The following is a 20,580-nucleotide window of genomic DNA, read 5'->3' on the forward strand; positions in this document are numbered from 1 at the left end:
TACCAGTGTTTCTGACCTGATAAAGCATAGTGTAGTTATGGATCTGGCAGGATGAAATTGCTAGCTTCTTTTTATTCCCCCAGTGGAAGTAATATGAACTACACTTTTCAAAGAACTGAGCTTTCAGAGCTTACAAGAAGTAAGTTTTCTCTCTATGTTAAGAATTGTATTACCCTGTGTTAAGAGTTCTGTTTGTATTTATTTGTAGGTGTGCAACTTCCAGATAGATATAGAGGGAAAACCCTTCAAACCTATCTATTTAATGTTCTCTTCTCCTTGGTTTTCAACATAAAGCCATGACTAGTCTTTATCACTCATGTGTAGGCTTTTGACTAGGATAAGTTTTCAGTAAATCCCTTAGAAGAGCAGGCTGCAGGAATAAAAAATAGTAGAAGACATGGATGCTGAAAAGGTGCTCAAAGGTGGAAAAGTCAGAAGTTTTAAGAGGAGCAGTTTTATATGCATTCATATTTCTAACATTAAACATTCTAAGGGCTAGTGGAAACTACATGATCCACAGAATAATCTGAGTATGTTAGTGATGTTCTAGTAAACAATGATTCCACTGTGTGGGTAGACTTTTTTTTACAACAAATTTTTCTTCAGGTTATTGATCTATTACAGTGCCAGAAGTAAAGTCTGTTTCATTTAGCTCTTGAAACTCTACAAGCAGATTACTGTAGCTGGATGTTGTAAGATACCTTGCAGGCTCAGGCTCATTGCACTTTGCAAAAGCAGATCAGTTGGAAAGCAGCATTGCTGGAAAAACTTGGAAAGGGATGCTGACTACTGAAGTACTTGGAGGAATTTTTTGTACAGAAGGCATGAAACCAGGAGTAAAATCGCTTTTTTAGACTGATAAATGTAGTAAACTGGCAAAGTAATAAATTTGGTCTATGAATATGTGAAATACTTTAGTAATACCTGTTTTTGACAGTAAACTTGTATTTATATATATAAATGTCTTTGTCTGGAAAAGCTATAGAACTAGCACTTTTATGGCATTCAGAAAATATGTGAGTGACCTTAATTTGGAAAACACTATTTTTGAAAGATAAATCCTTTTCCAAGTTCCTCATATTGGAGCTTTCCAAAGAATATGTATGATGCCCAGGAATTATTGTTTCTGGTATTTCAAATGGAAAAAAACTTTCTTTGCAAGTGGCCAAGTTAGATTATATATATATAATATATATATAATAAAGAATAAAAAAAGGGGAAGAAGCAGATTTTCCTTCCTTCCCACTTCCCTTTCTGACATCTTATTTGCAGGTAAGCTTATGGAAACTTACTGCGGTCTAAAGTATCTGGAAAGACTGAAGAGAAAATGCACAAAGCTAGCTATTTGGTCTAGAACCTTATTTTTCATCCCATATGAATTCTACTCAAAATTGCTGTAGGAAATAAGTGGTTTGCTGTGTGAGTACATACTGAACTTGATAATTGATTTCTGCTTTAAAATACAAGCTCTAAATGCTTCACTTGCAAATATTGCAATTCCTTATGGTGAAAAATTGCAAGGATTAGCTTGCTTAGTGCATTCTGAAAAAATACTAAATTCAGTGTTTGGTTCTTTATTAGTCCTGCAGGAATTTACAGGTCTTGACTGTGCCATGAATCCTTTGTACACACACTCCATCTACATATTGCCACCTTGGTGTGTCTGCTTCTCTGTTCTTCACTCCAAGCTGTTCTCTTTGCCTTCTATAGCTGCTAGCAAGGAGCCTGGCATAGCCTTTTGTGTTTGCTAGCCTGAGCCCCCATCTATGCTGTGCAGCACCTGATTAGCAGTGTGCCTTGTGAGGTAGATGGTGGTGTGGCCTGGGATCCAGACTGTCGCGATCACAGATGGTTTTTGTCTTCTTGTGAGCTAGCCTAGATCTGTTTATGTTAAATGAATTCTCAATGGCTTGTTTACATTATGGCTATTTGGGCCATAGGCTGACTTTATGTTCTTGGAGATTTGAATGGTTTCCTGTTTCTGATTTGTTTTGAAGCACTGGGCAGTGGAAGGAGGCCTTAAATTGTCTATCTGAAGATGAGTGGAACTTAAGTGTTTTGCTAACAGTAGAGGAGGTTAGAGAATAACTGGCTGATATGCAGGTTCTTATAAATTCTTTCATTAGCTTGAATCCCTACCTGGTTTTGGAATTAGAAACATTTTTATGTGGCAACTTCTGAGATCAAAAAATTTCACCCCAGATAGATGTATGACTTCAGATTCTCTTGAAAAACAAATTTGTGTTAAAATAGCTTTTATAATTGAACTATGAGATTTTAATATGTTCATTTAAATGTAGTAGTTGGTAACCATTTATGAATCTTGATCAAAGTATAGATTTTGACAAATTGGCTTCAGACTGGTTTGCTGACTGCAAAGGTCAGTTTCTTCAAGATATGTGGTGTTAAACAGGTAGTTTGTTGGCTTGTGTGCTAAATTTTAAGTTCTCTACAGTAATCTTTTGCATACCGTTTGATGATGAGGTGTGAGAGAGTGCTGATGCACCTCTATGCAACATAAATGAGAACCACTACCACACAAGAATGTTTGATGTTAATGCTTTTTAAATACCTACAAATTACTAATACATGGAGTGGGGTTTGTTTGCTGCAGCTTGAAGGAAATGGCTTACTCTTGTCTTCCAAGAACTCTATAGAAAAAGAGTGTCCTGTTGTTATGGGAAAATATTTTTGCAACCTAGTATACTTTTTAATAAGTGTTCTTGGTTTGTTTTTTTTTTCTGAGAGAAGTTTTTGCTCTTAGAAATCATGTTGAACTTCTGTCAAGCTGAAAGTGTGAGCAGAGTACATCTTTAAAAACCTTGCAATTATTTTGATGTTTTAATATGTCTATATGTATTTTAGTGTCAAAGTTAACCTGTTAAGTGGGTGAACAATTAACTTAAAGCTGTGTGATGCATTCAAAGTACTTCTGAGGCTTGGTTTACTGTGAATTTTGTCCCATTCACTTCATGCTTGATTTTATGTTACAGTCAAAAGACAGTCTGATAGCATCTAGTCACCTTTTCTAATGAATGTTTTTTCCCTTTAGGCAAGTATTTTAATTACTTAAAGGCAGTAATAATGTTGGTAGTTAGATGTATTGTTAAATTCTTGAGTTTATCTGACAAATTTCTAAGCATATTCAAAGTGAATATATAAAGCTTATATAAAGAGAAACTGGAATGCAATGGAGTTTGATTAATCAATGTATTGTTTCTCTCTATACAGATACATGTACAATTGGTTAATAGAAAAAAGATGCTGTTGGTCACTTAGCAGAAGGTCTGACAATCCATTTTTAGACAGACATCCAGAGCATAAATAGACATGAGCATATAAGGTCTGAGAATTTATGCTTACTGCAGTTCATGAAAGCACACCATCTATTATTGCTCTGTGTTGTCTTCATTCAGGGTGCTTCACTCTGGTGCAGCAGCAGACAGAATTTATGAAAGGAAAACTGCTGTTAAATATTGATAGGGATCACACAATAACCATTACACTTCCTGCAAACAGCTCCTGTATGGTATTGGTATTTATTGGTACAAACTGTACTGTACTCTCTGCACTGAAACATGAGGCCTTCAGTTGGATTTTGTTTCTCTGAATCAGTGGGTTTGTATCTTAAGTTTCTTGAATGCTTTTGCCTGCATTCTCATTCAGGTAATATGAGGCATAGTTTGAGGACGTGTATTTGGGTCGATCTAAGTATCTGACCTGATCGTTTGCTTTTTTCTTTTGGAATACGCTGGAACTCCCAGGGTGTAGTTACACAGTAACCTTTGAACTGGAGATTGTTGCAGCTAGATACTTGAGAACATAGAGAAAGTTAACATTTTAATGGGATTTTAGTGGGGTACGAGGGGGTAGGAGGCCAGTGGAAAAGCTGTGTGTAGTATCTGTTAATTATCCCTTTATCCCTTCTGATGCTCTCTTTCAGAAACGAGGTCTGTGTCACATGCAGTTGGTGCATCTTTGTGGTAGTTTGGCATTTAGGGAAAGAAGTAGGAAACAACCCTCTGAAGCACCAGTGTGCTATGAAAAGAATATATTAAATATAACTGCTTAGCTTTTAATTTTTTCACATCAAAACTCCAGGCTGTCAATGTTTCAATCGTAAGCAATACAAAACAAATTTCAGTTTCAGAACTTTTGGCTTACGTGGCAAGGTCAAAACAGTTTACAAAACAGCTCAGACCAAACCTGTCTTAACTTAAACTGCCATTAGCAGAATCTTGGGTTGTGCCAATCTTCTAGTTTATAGTATCATTAGCATCATTTATAATAAAAAATAAAGTACCAATTAAGGTTTAAAGGTCATGTTGCTTTGTATAAAAAATACTTTCTGTTACCAAGGTCTACTTCCAAAATAAATTAGCCTTCTAAGTAGTTAGATGGAAGAGGTTTTTTCATCATGTCTGCCCTATGTCTTAATGCAGCTTGAGATTCTGTAATAGTCAGCAGTCAGACTCAGTGTTAACAGACAGCTGAGAGGTCAGGACCCTGTTCGTACTGATCTTCTTTGTAAAAGATCTTGCTAATAGAAATTCAGAAATAGCAAAGATATTCTCAGTCATATTCAGTGCTCAGCATCCTGTCAGTTAGTACAGAAGTAAAGGATACTGGAAGTTTTAGAAACTCAGTCTCTAGAAGTATTTTTTGCTGTTCTCAGTATTGTTAGAAAGGTCTCGGCAAAGTAGTGTTGCAGATTTTGTGGTGGGGAAAAAACCAGTGGAGATGCAGTTGCTGTGGTTGTAGTTGCTTTAGAGAAGTGTGGTATGCGTTTGATGCATATATTAACAATTGTAGTGAGTGCATTCGTCAAAATGCTGAATTGCTAAGGGAAAAGGTACGAGTCCTTTTAGGTGGTGGGGAGGAAGGGGAAAAACGTGGTGCTGTATAGTGGGCTTTTTGCATTGATTCCAGTTTACTTAAAGTTTATTTCTACTATTTGCAGGCAAGTGGGGAAAAGAGCAGTGTTAGTGCTTAGTTAATGTATAAATAGAAGGAATACTGTTTCTAGTTATTTAGTGAAAACTACTTGAAGATTTTGAAATTACTATTGATCTATAATGCCACAAACATTCAGCAGATTTGTTATTTTCCTCCTTGAAAGGTTTTCAAACTCAGGTATGTTGCACTAAGAATGAAACTACTTCTATATGAAAGTAAATGAAAAGGAGAGTCCTTAAGGTTTTGGGAAAGTAATGTTAGAGATTAATTTTTAAAGAGATAGAATTACTAGATCAGTGGTTATTAGAATGGTCCATGGTGATACATGACATGCAATAGGGAAGTGTTGTTACTATGTGAGGATATGTGTTTTTGCTGGCTTGCCAGCTGAGAAATGTTGATAATTGCTAGAAGGAGAGCATCCTCAAACTTCTGAGAATTGCAGATGTAGTTTAGAACATTATAAATTTCTGTAACTGACTTCCTGTCTCACTAAAAAAATGTCTCTATCTGGCAGAAGAAGGATCTTAAGTCTGATTTTTACAAAAGAGTGATGGTACAGGGTTAGATCTGATAAGGTAGCCTGTATTTATCTCTGGCATATTTGAAAACCGGTACGTAGACATATATGGTTTCTGCAAACATGTTTTTTGGACCCTTTCAAAATAAAACTATGAAGGTAAATAATACAGGACAAAATACTAAGGGAGAATATGTGGAGTGTGGAAGGGCGAGTGTAGGAATTACCTTTTTCTATAAACATTGAGGTGCAGCTTAGCAGACCTAGTAGCATAGTTCTGTAATTTCTTAGGTAACTGATCCTTTTAAATCTATTGCGTGTTCCTCTGTCCTCCTTGTTGCTAATCTTGACTTTCCTTTGAGAAAGTCAGGGGACTAATTGGTGTTATATCCTGGCTGAAAATAATCTTCTCTTCCTACAAAGTTCTTTACTCCTGTCTCTTCCCTGAGGATTTTTCTGTGCTTGATATTCACTGTGACTTAGTTTCAGCTTCTGTGTAGTGAAACACAGTGCATCCAGCACCTTTTCCCCTTCTTTCTCACAGTGCTCTCTGATGTTTTTTCATCATGTGGTGGTTTTTTTTCTTGCTTATTTGCTTTCTTAAGGTGATCTTGCTAGCTGCAGAATCTCATTCCCCCCACCTCGCAGTGCTTCTGCTTTATTTACCTGTAAAACCTCATTTGTGACTGGAGCCAGTTCATCATTTAGATCCAAATAATAAGTCTGTGTGTATGTGTGTTTTATTTACTGTATTTCATTTAATGGGATGGATTTTATACTGGCATCACTTCAGTTGCTGAGCACTTGTGCTTCTGTCAGTCTTGCTGCAGGAAAGGTATAATCTGTTTTTAATTCTAGCTAGTGTGTATCTTCAGACACAGTGCTGTTTGAGTAGCTGTCTGAAGGAGAGGTGATTCATCTGGGATATGAAAATGCTGTGGACAATCGTTAGTCTGCAGAAGGTGTCAGCTAACGTGTGTATATATATATATGTATGGAATAAAAGGAACTGTGACCTACAGCATATGCATTTTAATGTGTCTATGCATAATAATAGTATAAATTTTAGCAGTAAATAAGGGCAGCTTTTCTCTATTGCACAGAGCACAACCAAGTGAGGAGTTGCTGCTTATTTGGGAGCTAGGTTCCTCAAGACCATGTGCAAGAGTGAATGCCAGTCCAATTCCCTTCTAAGGTGGTTTCTGACAAAAATGCAGAAAACTGTTTCAAATTGTAATTCATGAGGTAAAAAAAATCATTTTTGTGAGAAGTAATTTTTAATTTGGTAACATGATGTATGTTACAGACTCTCTGACATGGTTGTACAATATGTCTGGTTTGAGATCAGGTGATTTTCATTAAGTCATAGTTTATTCTGCTGGGTGTATGTTAGAATACTGAGATTTTAAGAAAATGTTCAGCTATGGTGTTAACTTTCTTAAATATTTCCTCAGTTTCCTATTCCTTGGGGTTTTTTGGAGTTTTTTTGGTTGTTGGTTTGTTGGTTTTGTTGTTGTTTTGGTTTGGTTTGGTTTTGGGTTTTTTTTTTGTGAGCAGTAGTTTAGCAGAGCTCTCCTATTTATTTGTATTTTCTGGCTAGTTTCAGGTAAAACATCAGAAGCAGTCCTTGACTGACAAGGTTCCTTGCTCTTACTTGGGGGAAATTGATAAATGGGTAACAAATGATAATTTGCTTTGTATATTACATTAATCAGTTTTAGGAGTGTGTCTTCTTGTATTTGCTGTTTTCTGGGCTATATCTGTTCTTTTTGTTTTGCAGTTGAGTTGTCTTTATGTGGCCATACGGAAAATTTAAGTAGTGCACTCCCTGGTTTTAAAAGGTCATGAACTGAGCATTCTTCAAAAGAAGTTTTAGGTGTTGCTGATTATTAAACCCTCCTGCTGATCTGCCTTTTTTATGTTATCTCTTTTCTTCTTGTCCTTTCCCAATGTGTACTAAAGAGAAATACTACCAGAGAAAGCGAAATTCCAAGTAAAAAATTAAGAATGTGTCCTTTGTCTCCATTAAAGTTTTCATGTGTTCATTTGGAGTTCATTGCAACTTGGATTTCTGAACTAATGTTACTGGTAAATACAGGTGTTCATTGTATGACTAGAAATTTAAGGTGATGTTACTCATAGAAGATACTAGGAAATTTGATGACTTGGTGTTAGGAGCATTTTTTTTTTGAGCTTAAAAAAAAGCATTCTTGAATTAAAGTGTTCAGACCTCTGACCTATGGCTATATGACAGCATGACCTAAATAGTTACTTATCATACTGAAGCTGCCATTTCCAAAATAAATTCTTATATTCCCTCCTAAAGAGATTTTTAATGATAACCCTTTCAAAGAAGATTTTTTATGATACTTGTATGGAAATAAAGTGAAGTTGTGCATGGTAATTATGTCAGGTGTGGGAATAATAGTTAAATTTCTCTTTTCAGTATGATGCTGTTCCAATCCAGTCAAGCGTGGTTTTATGCTCCTGTTCATCCCCTTCAATGGTGAGGAACCAAGCAGATTCCAGCACTCCATCTGTCATTTCCACTTGTGGCAGCAGACAGGGATCTAACATGGAGGGAACGGCACCTGAATCAAGATCTAATTCAAACTCCTTGCAGCAACATACGGGACAGCAGCCTCCACAGCCTCGAAAGAAACGACCTGATGACTTCAAATTTGGGAAAATTCTGGGTGAAGGATCTTTTTCAACGGTAACTTCACTTTTTATAAGAAGTGACAGATACCTTAGATAAACTTCAAAATTTGTTGTGTAAGATTGATGAGATTGAAATGTGGAGAGAACAGCTTGAAGAGTAAATTAATAGGGCATAGCGGATTTAAGCTTAACTGTTAAAATTAAATATGGGTGGTGAGTTGTTTTTTTTTTTTAAGCTCCTTTTAAATTGATCAAAAGTCCTGTTGTATCCTAATGACTTGATGCTTGGATATTCAGTCAACATTGCTTTCTAATGTGATCTAAGTGTGATAGCTATAATAGATTATGTAAAAAGTTTGATATAAAGGATTGGAACTGGTCTAGCAGCTTGTGGTAAAACCTATGTGATGTCCTGTCTATGGCAGGAGGTACTGCCAGATGCTTTTGAAAGAAAGAACACTGATACTTCTCCAATATTCTTTCTCAGCCTCTGGTCCTTGAGGACTTAGTGAGTCACAGCCAGTATGTTTGTGTTCAGTAGCCTTAAATGGTTTGTTTCTCACATTCATGGCATTGCACAAAAATAAATTACTTAAGTATTACCTTAATGAATCCATGAAGCAATTAATACTTTCATTTGATGGTTCAGTAGTTTCCCAGTTGTAAGACAATAATATTTCCTTATCTTTTTCATATTATTTTGGTTGTAGGTCACTGAATGTTGGGGTTTTCTAGTTCTTACAGTACAGCTTACTGCCGTGTTTAGGATGCAGGCCTCTAGTATCCATCAAGAGTAATTTGCATAACTTGCAGGTTTCCCTAAAGAATCTCCAAGAGAGTTGTGGTTTGGGTATACTAGGACGGTTTGCTTCAGTAATACACTTTTCATTTCTGCTTTTGGTCTCTGAAAGTTAATGCTATGTTCTATTTAGTAGAGAAATACATAGGGCTTAGATCAGACTCTGAATAAACTTTTGTCCAGCACTCTGCTACCTGTCTCCCTGGACTCCAGCACAGCCCTCCGAAGTATCAACTTCAGAGCATTCAATCTATGGGGCATGTATCTTTATGTTGTTCTCAAAACATGTTGTTAAAAAGCATATGATTTGTTCATATTAAACATGGTTGTAGACTCAGAGATCTGACTGTACTCCCTAAGATCCTCACCAATATGTTAACTGAAAAGTGTTTATCGCAAGCAGCAGGGGTCTTCATATTACCTATATCCAATGACAGCTTCAGATTAAAAAAATATTTTGTTCAAGGTCGTAATTAATATGTTCCATTTTCTTTGACTTGTGTTAAGCTACCACAAACTCTTACCTGGTTCCAGGGCTGCATTTTAAATTCAACAGAGTTACACATGATGCGGCTTCACGGTTTTTCTTCAGAGCACTCTCCAATCTCGTGGGATCTTCTGCAGCTGCAACTTCTTGGGCCCATGCTTGATATAAACAAACACACGAATGCAGGCCCTTCTACTTTTGTTCTGCTCTTTTAAATTAATGAACATCTACTTGCTTTGTAGACAGCTTCAAGCTTCTTTCAGAATGATATCTGTTATGTGGTGGAAAAATTGTAATTCTCATGATTGAGGAGGCATGTTGTGTAGCTCACCTCCTTCTGTATGGCAGGTACATATATATTCCACCTTTGTTTTGTCACCACCTATAAATGAGGCCTTTCTTAAAAACAGGAGCTCTAAGGAAGTATGATTGTCTGACCAAAACCAGTTCTTAAATGCAGATTTAATCTAGCAGCCTTGAAGTATTTGTTCAAGTTTAGAGTGGGGCTTAGTCGTGATGTATCCAGGTATGTTGGCAGTTATTTCTACTTTGTAGCCTCTAAGGGTTCTCTGCCTATCTCCCTTCCCTTCAATTTGGGATGTTCAACTACTTTTCTTGCATTGCTGTTGTCTGAATTTACAACTTACACATTTACATGTTCTGTGAATGCTTTTGTTTTTCTGTTAGTTTTACAGCTTTTTTTTTTTTTTAAGCTATCCAGCTAATGTCTAATTTCTTTCTACAGAACTTGCATTCCTTAGTGATATTACTTCTTCCCATAGGGTGGATAAGATTCAGGTCCCTCATAAGAGATGTTGTATTAATATTAACATGTGCCTCTGAGTGGGTTTTTTTGGTTTTTTTTTTTTTTTTTTTTTTTTTTTCTCCTGTGCATGTCTACTGTGGATAATGCCTGTGAAATACAATGGTAAGAAATTGGACTGGAAGAGAGTCAGCCTTAAGCTTAATTTGCCAAGATATATTTTCGTCTATGTCAGCTGATCCCTTCTGCCATCTGAGTATGGTCTCTGTGTATGTGGGGTCTTATTTAATAGCTACCTTTTAAACTGGCCTCCTTTCAGAAGATTTCATGGTAGATATGGTTGATGAAACCTAGCTACAAATACTAGAAAAGTTAATAACATTGTCATTCAACTGCACATCAACACAATTTAGTGTTATGTGTGTAAACAGAAGGATCTCAAAAATCCTTTATGTAGAGATGCAGATGTTAACAGACTGGTTTTTAACATTTTTAATAGAAATTTTAATTTCATTTTCAAATACTGTAAACTTCAATGTGTTTTTAGGAGATGAAATTTTAAAAAAATTAAGGGTGCCTATTACTACTGAATTGAGGTCAATTTTCTGGTACTAAAGAGTGTAACTGCATGCACTTCTTTCATCTGAAAAAAAGCCTTATTTGGATTTCCTAAATACCTAACATTTAGCATCAGCTGTGTGTAGTAATATTTTGGAGTACTCTTGTTATAACTGATTTTGCAAGGGATTCGAATCAAGCCTGGTGAAGTGATTAAAAGAAATAGTATAAAGTTAAGATTTTAGCAAGCTGTTGAAATGGTATAAACTTAAAATGAGAAAAATAGAAAACTGCTTATCTATTGTTACAAGGTTATTCTTTCTCATGCAAGAGAACTTTTCAGATTGTCTCTAAAATTGCCTTCTATAAAGTTCTTTCTTGAAAATGAGCCTTTAATTCTTCCAAAAAGCTTTTCTCTTTAAAAATCTAAACCTGCTTGCCTGAAATTTCATCCCTTGCTTCTACTAGTTGGAAATATTTTGTTCCTCTTATTTAAATCTTTTTCTTAACAAATTGTAAATAGTTGAAAGTTCTGTCTCACTTCTTACTTTTGCTCACTCAGATAAAGTTTATCTTTCAGTCTTTGCCATCTGCATTAAGGGAAATACTGTGACAATTATTTTTATGAATATTCCTCAGTGTACTTCTTGCTTTTTGTTCCCCTTGTTAGGAAAATTTGGCAGTTTACTTTGACTTACATTACAATCTTTAGAATTTTCCTGTAAAAAAATAATTCAGTATTACACTCTTACATGTGTCTTTCGGCAAAACAAACATTGGTCTACTGAACTGAGTTTTTGCAGAAGTCTTGCTGAAGCCAGAACATATGCTTAAATATTTTGCTGTGTTCAAATATCTACTGGAAAATCAATATTAGTGTATGTGTTTAGTGGACAGTTTCAATATGTTTTCTTTCCTCTGGCAACAGGTTGTCTTGGCTCGTGAATTGGCAAGTTCTAGAGAATATGCCAGTAAGTATTGACTCCTTTAACGTGAACTTTTTGAAAATATGTTATCAATGTAGTCCAGTTACAAAACACCTGTTGAAGTAACAGAATTAGTGGTTTCATGTTAATTATATGTAACCAAAAAACTCCAAAACAAGATGGGCTTCATTTACTTGTACCTCTTGCATTTTTACTCTCTCTTTTTTCATTAAGTTAAAATTCTAGAAAAACGTCATATCATAAAAGAAAACAAAGTACCATATGTGACACGAGAGAGAGATGTAATGTCTCGTCTGGATCACCCTTTTTTTGTGAAACTCTACTTCACCTTTCAGGATGATGAAAAGCTATGTATCCTTTGCATATTAAAACTCGCTGTAACACTTTCTTAAGAGTAACAAGTTCCTTTCCTAACAGAAATGATGGAAATAACTTGAGGTGTTTAGAATATCCTAATGTATGTGATGCAATTTTTGTAGTCATGCTTTTAACAGAAATTAAGCAGATCAAATCAGTGGGTCCTTTCAAAGAAAAGAGTAGGTGTCTTATGGGATGGGGGAGCAATTAAACAAAGTGTCTATTGAAGGGTGGCTTGTAACAGTCCAAGTTTGAAATAATTTAAAAATTCTAAATTGGGAGGATGTATGGGAAGAGTTTTATAAGTGTTTTATTCATGATGTATATATTTGTGTGTGTGTATCTATCTATCTGCAGTAGAACACAATAATTTCTGCATTTGAAGTAGGATAGCCAGCTTTGTTTCATGCTAGTTTAATTTCTTTAATTAGAGCTATTATTACTTTATTACTTTTTTTTTTGTAAAGATGAAGGTACTTAGAGAATAATCTGGATCCTCTGTTTAGACTACTGCTTCCCCAGCTCTCTCTAGCAGTAATTGCAAAGTGCAGTTTCATCCTGGAAGCTCATTGATTAGCAGTTGGCTTTTATCTTTTTTCTTTTTTTTTTTTTAACCTTGTGAAGAAAATATTAATTATGTGAACTTCCTCTTAAACCTTCTGCTTGGAATTGGCTGTGCCAAGCATAAAGGTTTAGATCAGTCTATTTTAACTTCTATCAGTTATTACTGTAAATAACTCGCTTTGAGGGCAGTTATGTATGTCATTTAAATTAATTATTTAGGTCACTCTGGAAAAACTACAAAGGTAACCCTTTATGTAGTTTTTGCTATGCTAAGAAATCTGGACCCATGTCCTAGGTTGTTAATATATTTAAGAAATTATTTGGCGTTGCTTTTTAAGTCTCAAATTAACCAACTTCTTCCCTGTTGTTCATGTATTTTTAGCAGTATTCTTCTCTTTGGAATAAGACGTGGAGATTTTTGTTTTAGAGTGGCTTAGAGATAAACCTTAACTAAGTTACATTCAGATTTTGGACTTAGCTATGCCAAAAACGGGGAGCTGCTAAAGTATATACGCAAAATTGGCTCATTTGATGAGACCTGTACAAGGTTTTATACTGCTGAAATTGTATCAGCCCTGGAGTATTTGCATGGCAAAGGAATAATTCACAGGTAATACAAAGTTGAGACGGACATGCAGTTGATCATGTAAGAAGTGTTTTTTTTTTTTTCTAGAAATGTTCTTCCTGAAGTTAAAAGCAAAGGTGGATTTTGTGGAAAGCTAAAGAGAGCACAAATTGCATTTGATCACCTTTAGCACAGTTAACATAAGTAGCTAAACATAGCGAACCTGAGGAGTAGAGCCAATCACTGTTATACCAACTGTTGGAACAGGAAAAAATAAGAAAACCTGGCCTGGAGTTAACATTACCAAAAGCTTGTGTTTCAAGCTTCATCAGTTGGCCTGAAAACCAGAAACTGACTTTTTTGTTTGCTTTTTTTCCTGTGCTGTCCTGTAGCAAAAGTAACTAGAATTCTTTTTGTGTTTGGCTTAATGTTTACTATATAATCAAATAGAATTAATCTATATCAGTTTTTATTGAGTGAAAAATTTCCACAAAGCTGCACAATAATTAGGTAAGTGGTGAAATCAGTAAAGTTTTGAGTGGTACTTTCAAAGTTGTTCTTGATGTAATATATTGTTTGGATAATCATGTTTTGTCATTCATGTTTATTAAATAAAGCTTTAAGTGCTAGGCATTGGAACTGCAGAACTTCTTTTTGGGGAAGAAATCTATTGTGTCTAGGTTACCAAGCAGTTGTTATGGGACACTAGATGCTGTTTGGCAAAAAGCTGACTGATTACAATTCTGATAGCATTATTTCTTTCAGTTATTACAAAAACAGTTTTTCCTTTTAAATACAAGATTCTGTGAAACAATTTGAATTAGAATCTAAAGGGGGGATGGATGTGGAGAGTACTGAAAGCATAAGATTTTCTACGGAGGTGGTGGGGGGGGAAGTTCAAGAGTTCCCAGTTTCACTTTGGTTTTACAGTTCGTGTGTTTAGGTTGAGAGAATGCTTATAAAATGAATGCAGAATGATTGTTAGTGTTACTAAGCCTGTATTGTGAACCTTATATTGGAGAAGAGCTGCTTTATATTTGTTTCTATATGAAGGACCTAATGAGGAGCTCAAAAGAAAACAGTGAAATTGTGCAATTACAGAACTTAGTATGAAGTTTAGGAGGACACAGCTCTAGCAATGCCTGAAAACTCTTGGGATGTTTTGCTGCCTGAAGAAATAGGACATAGGATAGAACCACTTTAAGATGTCAAGCTACCCTGGAAAATTTATTACAGATATCTCTCTGTATCTAGATATGTATCTATAGATCCATAATCCAGTGTTAATGTAGGTATACAATATATTATATAAACAGTATATATAAGTGTGGATAGAGCACAATATATCTACTTACATACATATCTTAATAAAACCCTACGCAGAACTGTTAGAAGGGTCCCTTCCATTCCTGTACTTTCTACTTCTCTCGTAGGACAGGCAAAGGAAAATCAACAGGATTTTTATGGCTTGTTGCTCTCTGTGCTAGTTTCCAGACTTTGAACTGTACAACTCATACTCTTCCATAGTAGCGGGCTTTAATCTGAAGAAAATAATGCTGCACAGTGATTGACAGAAATAGTTTTCAGTTTTTACTGTTTTGTTCTTACCAGTCAAACAAAACAACTCCCATGTTCCTAGATTTCTTTAGGAAAGCATTCAAAGCTTCTGCTTAGAAGGGAAGTATGTAGGTTTTTTTTGGATCAGCTAAGGAAACTTGATGCAAAGGCATATCATATCAGTGTAACTGAATGCTCTTAAGTTGTTTCTAATGCACCTATTGACATCTAACTCTGTACTGCTCTGTACTGTTGTGTTTTTGATACTGTGAAGCCTGGTTTTATTCAGAGTCAGAGGCAGTATCTATGCAAATGGTAGGCACGCATTTAAAATGCAGATTATGCATGGAGGTGATAAACGGTTCTTACCTGGTCAGGACATTTAGCTGGGGCTGGGTTTGCCAGTGTTTAACTAACTGGAGTTTTCCACTGAGGAAACAGGTGTAGAAAATCTTAATGCTATATCAATCTGTCAGATGTTATTTAAATTAAGGCTTTGGAGTGAAGGGGTTTGGGGTTTTGTGTGTGTTTTTGTGAAATGGGGTCTTTGTTGGGATTTGTTTTGGTTTTTTTGTCAGTTTTGTTTTTTAAAATTTTTGAACATGTGACATGCACATTAGCCTAGTTTTGAGCTTGATGTTTTAAAAAAAAATGTTAATTAATGAATTTACCAAAATCTGTTAGTCTGCAGGTTGACAGCTACAAGTTAAAGAAGTTGTTGTAACACTGCTGATAGAATGTCTGCATCATTTATTATAGCATTATGTACCCAAGTCACTAGACAGTTTTTCAACTTTATTTGTATGTTGTTTGAATATAAAAATTTGTCTTTTCCAGGGACCTTAAGCCAGAAAACATCTTATTAAATGAAGATATGCACATTCAAATAACAGACTTTGGAACAGCAAAAGTATTATCTGCAGATAGCAGACAAGGTTTGCCATTATTCATTATGTGACACAAATAATTACAGCAAGTAATCCTTTGAAAATGTGCATATGTTGTATTTACCAGATTGTAACCTTCAAATATCATTACCTCACCTAAATCACTAAAAGGTCTCGAAATAGTTTTGATTGTCACTACTTAGATTATGTCAGAGGAGGTAATATTTGGTGTAGTGGAATACCAGCTAGATTACCAAATATACTGGGAAGCTAAACTACTTCAGATTACTTAGTTTTCATTTGCAAGGCAAGAATACAAAGAAATTGGTACCATGGCTCACCTAATACAGTAAGTTTTAACTCTGCTTACATGTTTAACTCCAGTGGCTGTCAGAATTGCTCAAATGTGAAGGTTGTAGAACTAATGTGTCTGCAGTTGTTGCTAATAGCCTCTAAATAGATGCTGCAAACAATGCCTGAAAAAAGTACTAGGCTGAACTGAATTCAATTGACTTTCTTTCTTGACTGTAGCAAGCTTATGTAGCTAGATTTTATAACTAAGTATGTACGTAATTGCCTAGCTTCTTGAATCAAATAGTTATCACTGAGATGGATGAGTTTCTTCCAAGCAGGTTTTGTGGATAGGTAGAGAAGTTAAATTCTCATTGGTTCTTTGCAGCATTATGTAACTTGCAGTGGATTACCTTTTGGGTTGTTTTTTTTTACCTGGGTGGGGACAGGGGAGGAAGGGGAATATTGGCTTATACATAAGTGTTTGCTTATTTCTTTCTATTTCTTTAATAGCACGGGCAAACTCATTTGTAGGCACAGCACAGTATGTTTCTCCAGAACTGCTGACAGAGAAATCTGCCTGTAAAAGGTGAGGACTATATTCAGAACTTTACTGACTCAGTCAGGAACCTGTCAAATGGAGAGGAATGGATAAATCAAGCAAGCAAGCTTAGTATTTTAAAGAAACAAGACGCTCAAGTATTTAAAGAGAGTTTGAAATTCATCTACTTTTTTGAGTTCTACTAACAGGATTAGGTGTTGCTGGAAAAGGAGGTGTGTGTAAGATGAAGCTGGATTTCTTACCCGTAAATACATCAGAAAAACTTTTTTCTGTTATCCAAGTAATTCTTTTAATTACATTTTATATAAGATTGCTCAAATATGGTATTTCCTGCAGTAGTAACAATGGAATGTCATATGCTGTTCAGTTAAGGAGAAGGCTACAGCTTTTTTTGACTTGTATTTAGATCAACTTTAGATCTTTCCTAAACTGTACTTAGGATTTGCAATATTTTAAAGTTCATCTCTCTCTCTCTGTATGAGTTATGCGTTTAAGAAATTTCTTAATGCATTAAAATTACTAGTTGATGGTAATCTACTGAATGTGTATACCTATTTTATTGCAATAATGGAAGAATAAGCTAGTCATTGACAAATCACAGGTAAAAAGGATCATTTATGTGAACAGGTGTAGTAATTTGTGCTAGCATTTCTTGAAGTGATAGAGATACCATCGTGTCGCTAAAGGACACGAACACATTTCAGTGGTATGACAGGAAAAAGAAGTAACTCTATTTTCTGACCCCAGTATTTATAGATTCTCAACAATGATCAGGGATTGGATAACTAAGTTACCACCTTCCCAATCACACTGGTCATGCAAAAGGTCCATCAAAGAAGTTTCTTAGAAGGAATGTGTAAACAACTCATGTTTACAGTTACTTTCCTGGGAAAGTAGCTAAAACTATGAAAACAAGATCAGAAGGCTTAGTTTTCAGGACAACACCATCAGATTTTTCACATCTTCTTTTTGTGAAGAGCTTTTGTCTGTTTTGGCTAATGGAAAGACAATCATAATACCATCTCCTTTTAGAAGTTGCGTAATGCTTCACTTGTACAGAAAACTCTTAATTTGAGTAGTTTTAAGTCTTTGTTAGTATTTTAGTCTTCCATGAGGATTTTGAAGCTTTAATCAAATCTATGGATCTCTTACCTCGATGTAAAATAAATTAAAAGTGTTCTTTCAGGCCGACACACTAAAACAACTTTCCTTTACCCACCACACTAAAATGTAGCTTTCCCTCACATACCATTATAGCTTGTCTTTTTTTTGTGTGTGTCTTAAGAGAAGCTTTAAGTGAAAAAGGTAAAAAACAACTGCATTGTAATATATTCCCTCTCTTTTTTAAATCAAATATTTAGAGGAAGGTATTTTAACTCTGAAGGGACATATAATGAATTAAATTGGATGCATCTTTGAATCGTCATGTGGATAATCAGTACTCTTTTCAGAATCATTACATACCCATTATTTTGACTGAGAATTCTGCTGTCTTCCACTTGTGCTTGGAGTCAGTTTTTATGGGACTGTTACTATACAGGCTTTTCTAGAAAGTTGTGTTGCTAGCCTACTCTTCTGTCAAGGGCTGAAGTGAAAATAGTGTGGAAATTACACAAAGCAGGTTTGTCCACTGCATTCATGCTAGAAGGTGAAGACTTTCTTCTTAAATTACGTTTTAAAGATTTCTTTTGCAAAAAGATGCTATTTTTTTTCCTTTGTTTTGAAGCTCTGACCTCTGGGCTCTGGGATGCATAATATATCAACTTGTAGCTGGATTGCCTCCATTTAGAGCTGGGTAAGAGATTTGAGCTCATTATTACATGTGGATAATAAATATATTGTCTCTGGATTTTTACCTTACTACCAGCTCTGAAGTATTTTCATAATGCAGAGCTGGTATTAATGTCATGCATGCTTTTATTTGTCATTTTTGATGTCATGAAGTTGCTTACACAGGTATGACTAGAGTTCCTGTGAGAGAGATTCCTTAAGCTATCCTAGGATTTCACATGTAATTTGTGCCACGATGGTAACTATGTAACTATATGTGAAGAGGTTTATAAGCCATATCCTCAAGACTCTGTTGATTCATTTGAGCTTTTCTTGTTATTTCTCAAGTATCTGGTGATTACAGGATCATAGTACCCCTTCACCCTAGGAAGATTTATGGGAATGTAACTTGTAGATTTCTTGTTTAATATTTATTATCTTGTTTATTTATTATTAATAAGTCTGGGTTATTCAGGTTCCAGTGGAAGAACCTGGGAGAACTAATAGCAAGAGTTAATATTTTTCTCTTCTGCAGAAATGAGTATCTTATATTCCAGAAGATAATAAAGTTGGAGTATGACTTCCCAGAAAAATTTTTTCCCAAAGCAAGAGACCTTGTGGAAAAGCTACTGGTAAATATTTGTGCTTTTCTTCTTGAATGTACTATGCTTGTCTTGGTCAATTTTATAACTGACCAAGTACCTAAATGCCTAATTTCTTGAACCAAGAGGTATCACTCAAATTGATTTGTCATTAAATGGTTTGGTGACATTGGAAACATTCAACTTATGTAGTTCTCTTTTCTGAAAGTTTCTATGCACAAATGTTATAATATGAACATCTGTGAGCATTACTGATTGTGTAAGGGACGGTCTTGAAAATCAGCATCTCTTATTAAAGAAGACTTCATTTTTTTGTTGTTTTTTTTTTTTTTTAAATCTGAATTCTAAAGTAAGGTCAAAGAGTGTCTTTCTGTGAAATGGAAGCAAACAATTCTAGATACTGTGTATTACAAAAAATTAAGATTCAAATGCTTAGGCTTACATAGTTCATTGTTTTTGAGTTGTATAATGGATCATTTAGTTGGAAACAGCATTCTGTACATCACAGGCAGATATATTCATTCTAGTATCAATCCAGTTGCTAGCATGCACTTTACGTGTCTCAGTAGTATCAGCCTAAGAATTACTGTGCCTGTGAAGGTTTGACAATAAGGAAGAAAAAGTTTTGTTCCATCAGTGGGATTAATAGTTGTGACACTCAAGTGAATATGCAGAGAACATTTTAGGTGTTAGAAGCTTTTTTAAGTTCAAAAGTCTATCACATTAGCAGGGGATGAAGAGGAAACACTTACCTTTGTGGATGATGATAAATACAACCTAAAAGGCCTATGAGTGTGTTCCTGTATCCAAGACCAGTTCTATGGCCAAGCCAGTGTCTCCTGAATGGTGAAGTCCAGGTTGTATTAAGCTGGTTGTATCCTGAGAACTGTGTCGTTTTAAGGTGCTCGGGAGGTTGATATTTGACACCAACTATAGTTCCCACGGCTTCTTGCATCGCTAGAATGTGATGGTGTACTGAAATGAGGTGTGCTTCATCAGGCTTTCTCTGTATATTTGTTTCAGTCTTTACGAAGAAGCAAAGCCTAAAAATTATGTGGACCTAAAGAAGTGCTCCTCTCCTTAGATCTGTGAGCTGATCTAATACAAAATGTTGTTGACAGGACATACTGACAAATAACATCTTTTATTACAAACAACCTCCTTATATTATAGATATGTATGATTAGGGCAGGGGGACAGACTGGTTTTACGTTTTCACATGGTGCTTTGCAAATGTGAAGTAATGCTTGCCCTTGGTCATTATTTTATGCAGCTTACCTTAATTTTAATTTGCTTAGGTTCTAGATGCTACCAACCGATTGGGTTGTGAAGAAATGGGAGGATATGGACCTCTTAAGGCTCACCCCTTCTTCGAATCCATTGTGTGGGAGAACCTACATCTTCAGACACCCCCTAAACTCACAGCATATTTGCCTGCTATGTCAGAGGATGATGAAGACTGTTATGGAAATGTATGTTTGTCTACTGCTATATTCAGCTCTGCTGCTGCCTGAGACTTCCATTATAGCATAATTATAGAATATTAATATAAATAATACAAACGTTAATATAAATATTTTCACTGAAACTACTGATTAGTTATATTTTAATGATTATTTTAATACTAAGAAACTAATAAAAATTGCTAGTTAAATTTTTACTTAAATCAGCATTTGTTTTCTGATAAAGCGAGTATTTTGAAAAAACAAGGCTGGCTTGCTTTTGATCAATCAT

At 35.3% G+C, this 20,580-nt stretch overlaps 1 protein-coding gene across 3 annotated transcripts in view; it reads left to right on the forward strand.

Annotated features, from left to right (window-relative positions):
• The window catches only part of PDPK1 (3-phosphoinositide dependent protein kinase 1), a 31,157-nt gene that overhangs the window by 2,408 nt on the left and 8,169 nt on the right, over window positions 1-20,580 (forward strand). For all 3 annotated transcript variants that reach the window (XM_014252459.2, XM_005523115.3, XM_014252460.2), the window contains exons 2-10: window positions 7,923-8,192; window positions 11,673-11,715; window positions 11,905-12,042; window positions 13,078-13,222; window positions 15,572-15,669; window positions 16,426-16,501; window positions 18,201-18,269; window positions 18,780-18,876; window positions 20,145-20,318. In XM_014252459.2, the coding sequence (XP_014107934.1) occupies window positions 7,980-8,192; window positions 11,673-11,715; window positions 11,905-12,042; window positions 13,078-13,222; window positions 15,572-15,669; window positions 16,426-16,501; window positions 18,201-18,269; window positions 18,780-18,876; window positions 20,145-20,318 (1,053 nt within the window). In that variant the 5' untranslated portion in view covers window positions 7,923-7,979. The remainder of the gene's footprint in view (window positions 1-7,922; window positions 8,193-11,672; window positions 11,716-11,904; window positions 12,043-13,077; window positions 13,223-15,571; window positions 15,670-16,425; window positions 16,502-18,200; window positions 18,270-18,779; window positions 18,877-20,144; window positions 20,319-20,580) is intronic.

This window comes from Pseudopodoces humilis, chromosome 18 (assembly GCF_049639895.1).
Source record: "Pseudopodoces humilis isolate 2021_Gansu_Grassland_sample_001 chromosome 18, ASM4963989v1, whole genome shotgun sequence".
Classification (NCBI taxonomy): domain Eukaryota; kingdom Metazoa; phylum Chordata; class Aves; order Passeriformes; family Paridae; genus Pseudopodoces; species Pseudopodoces humilis.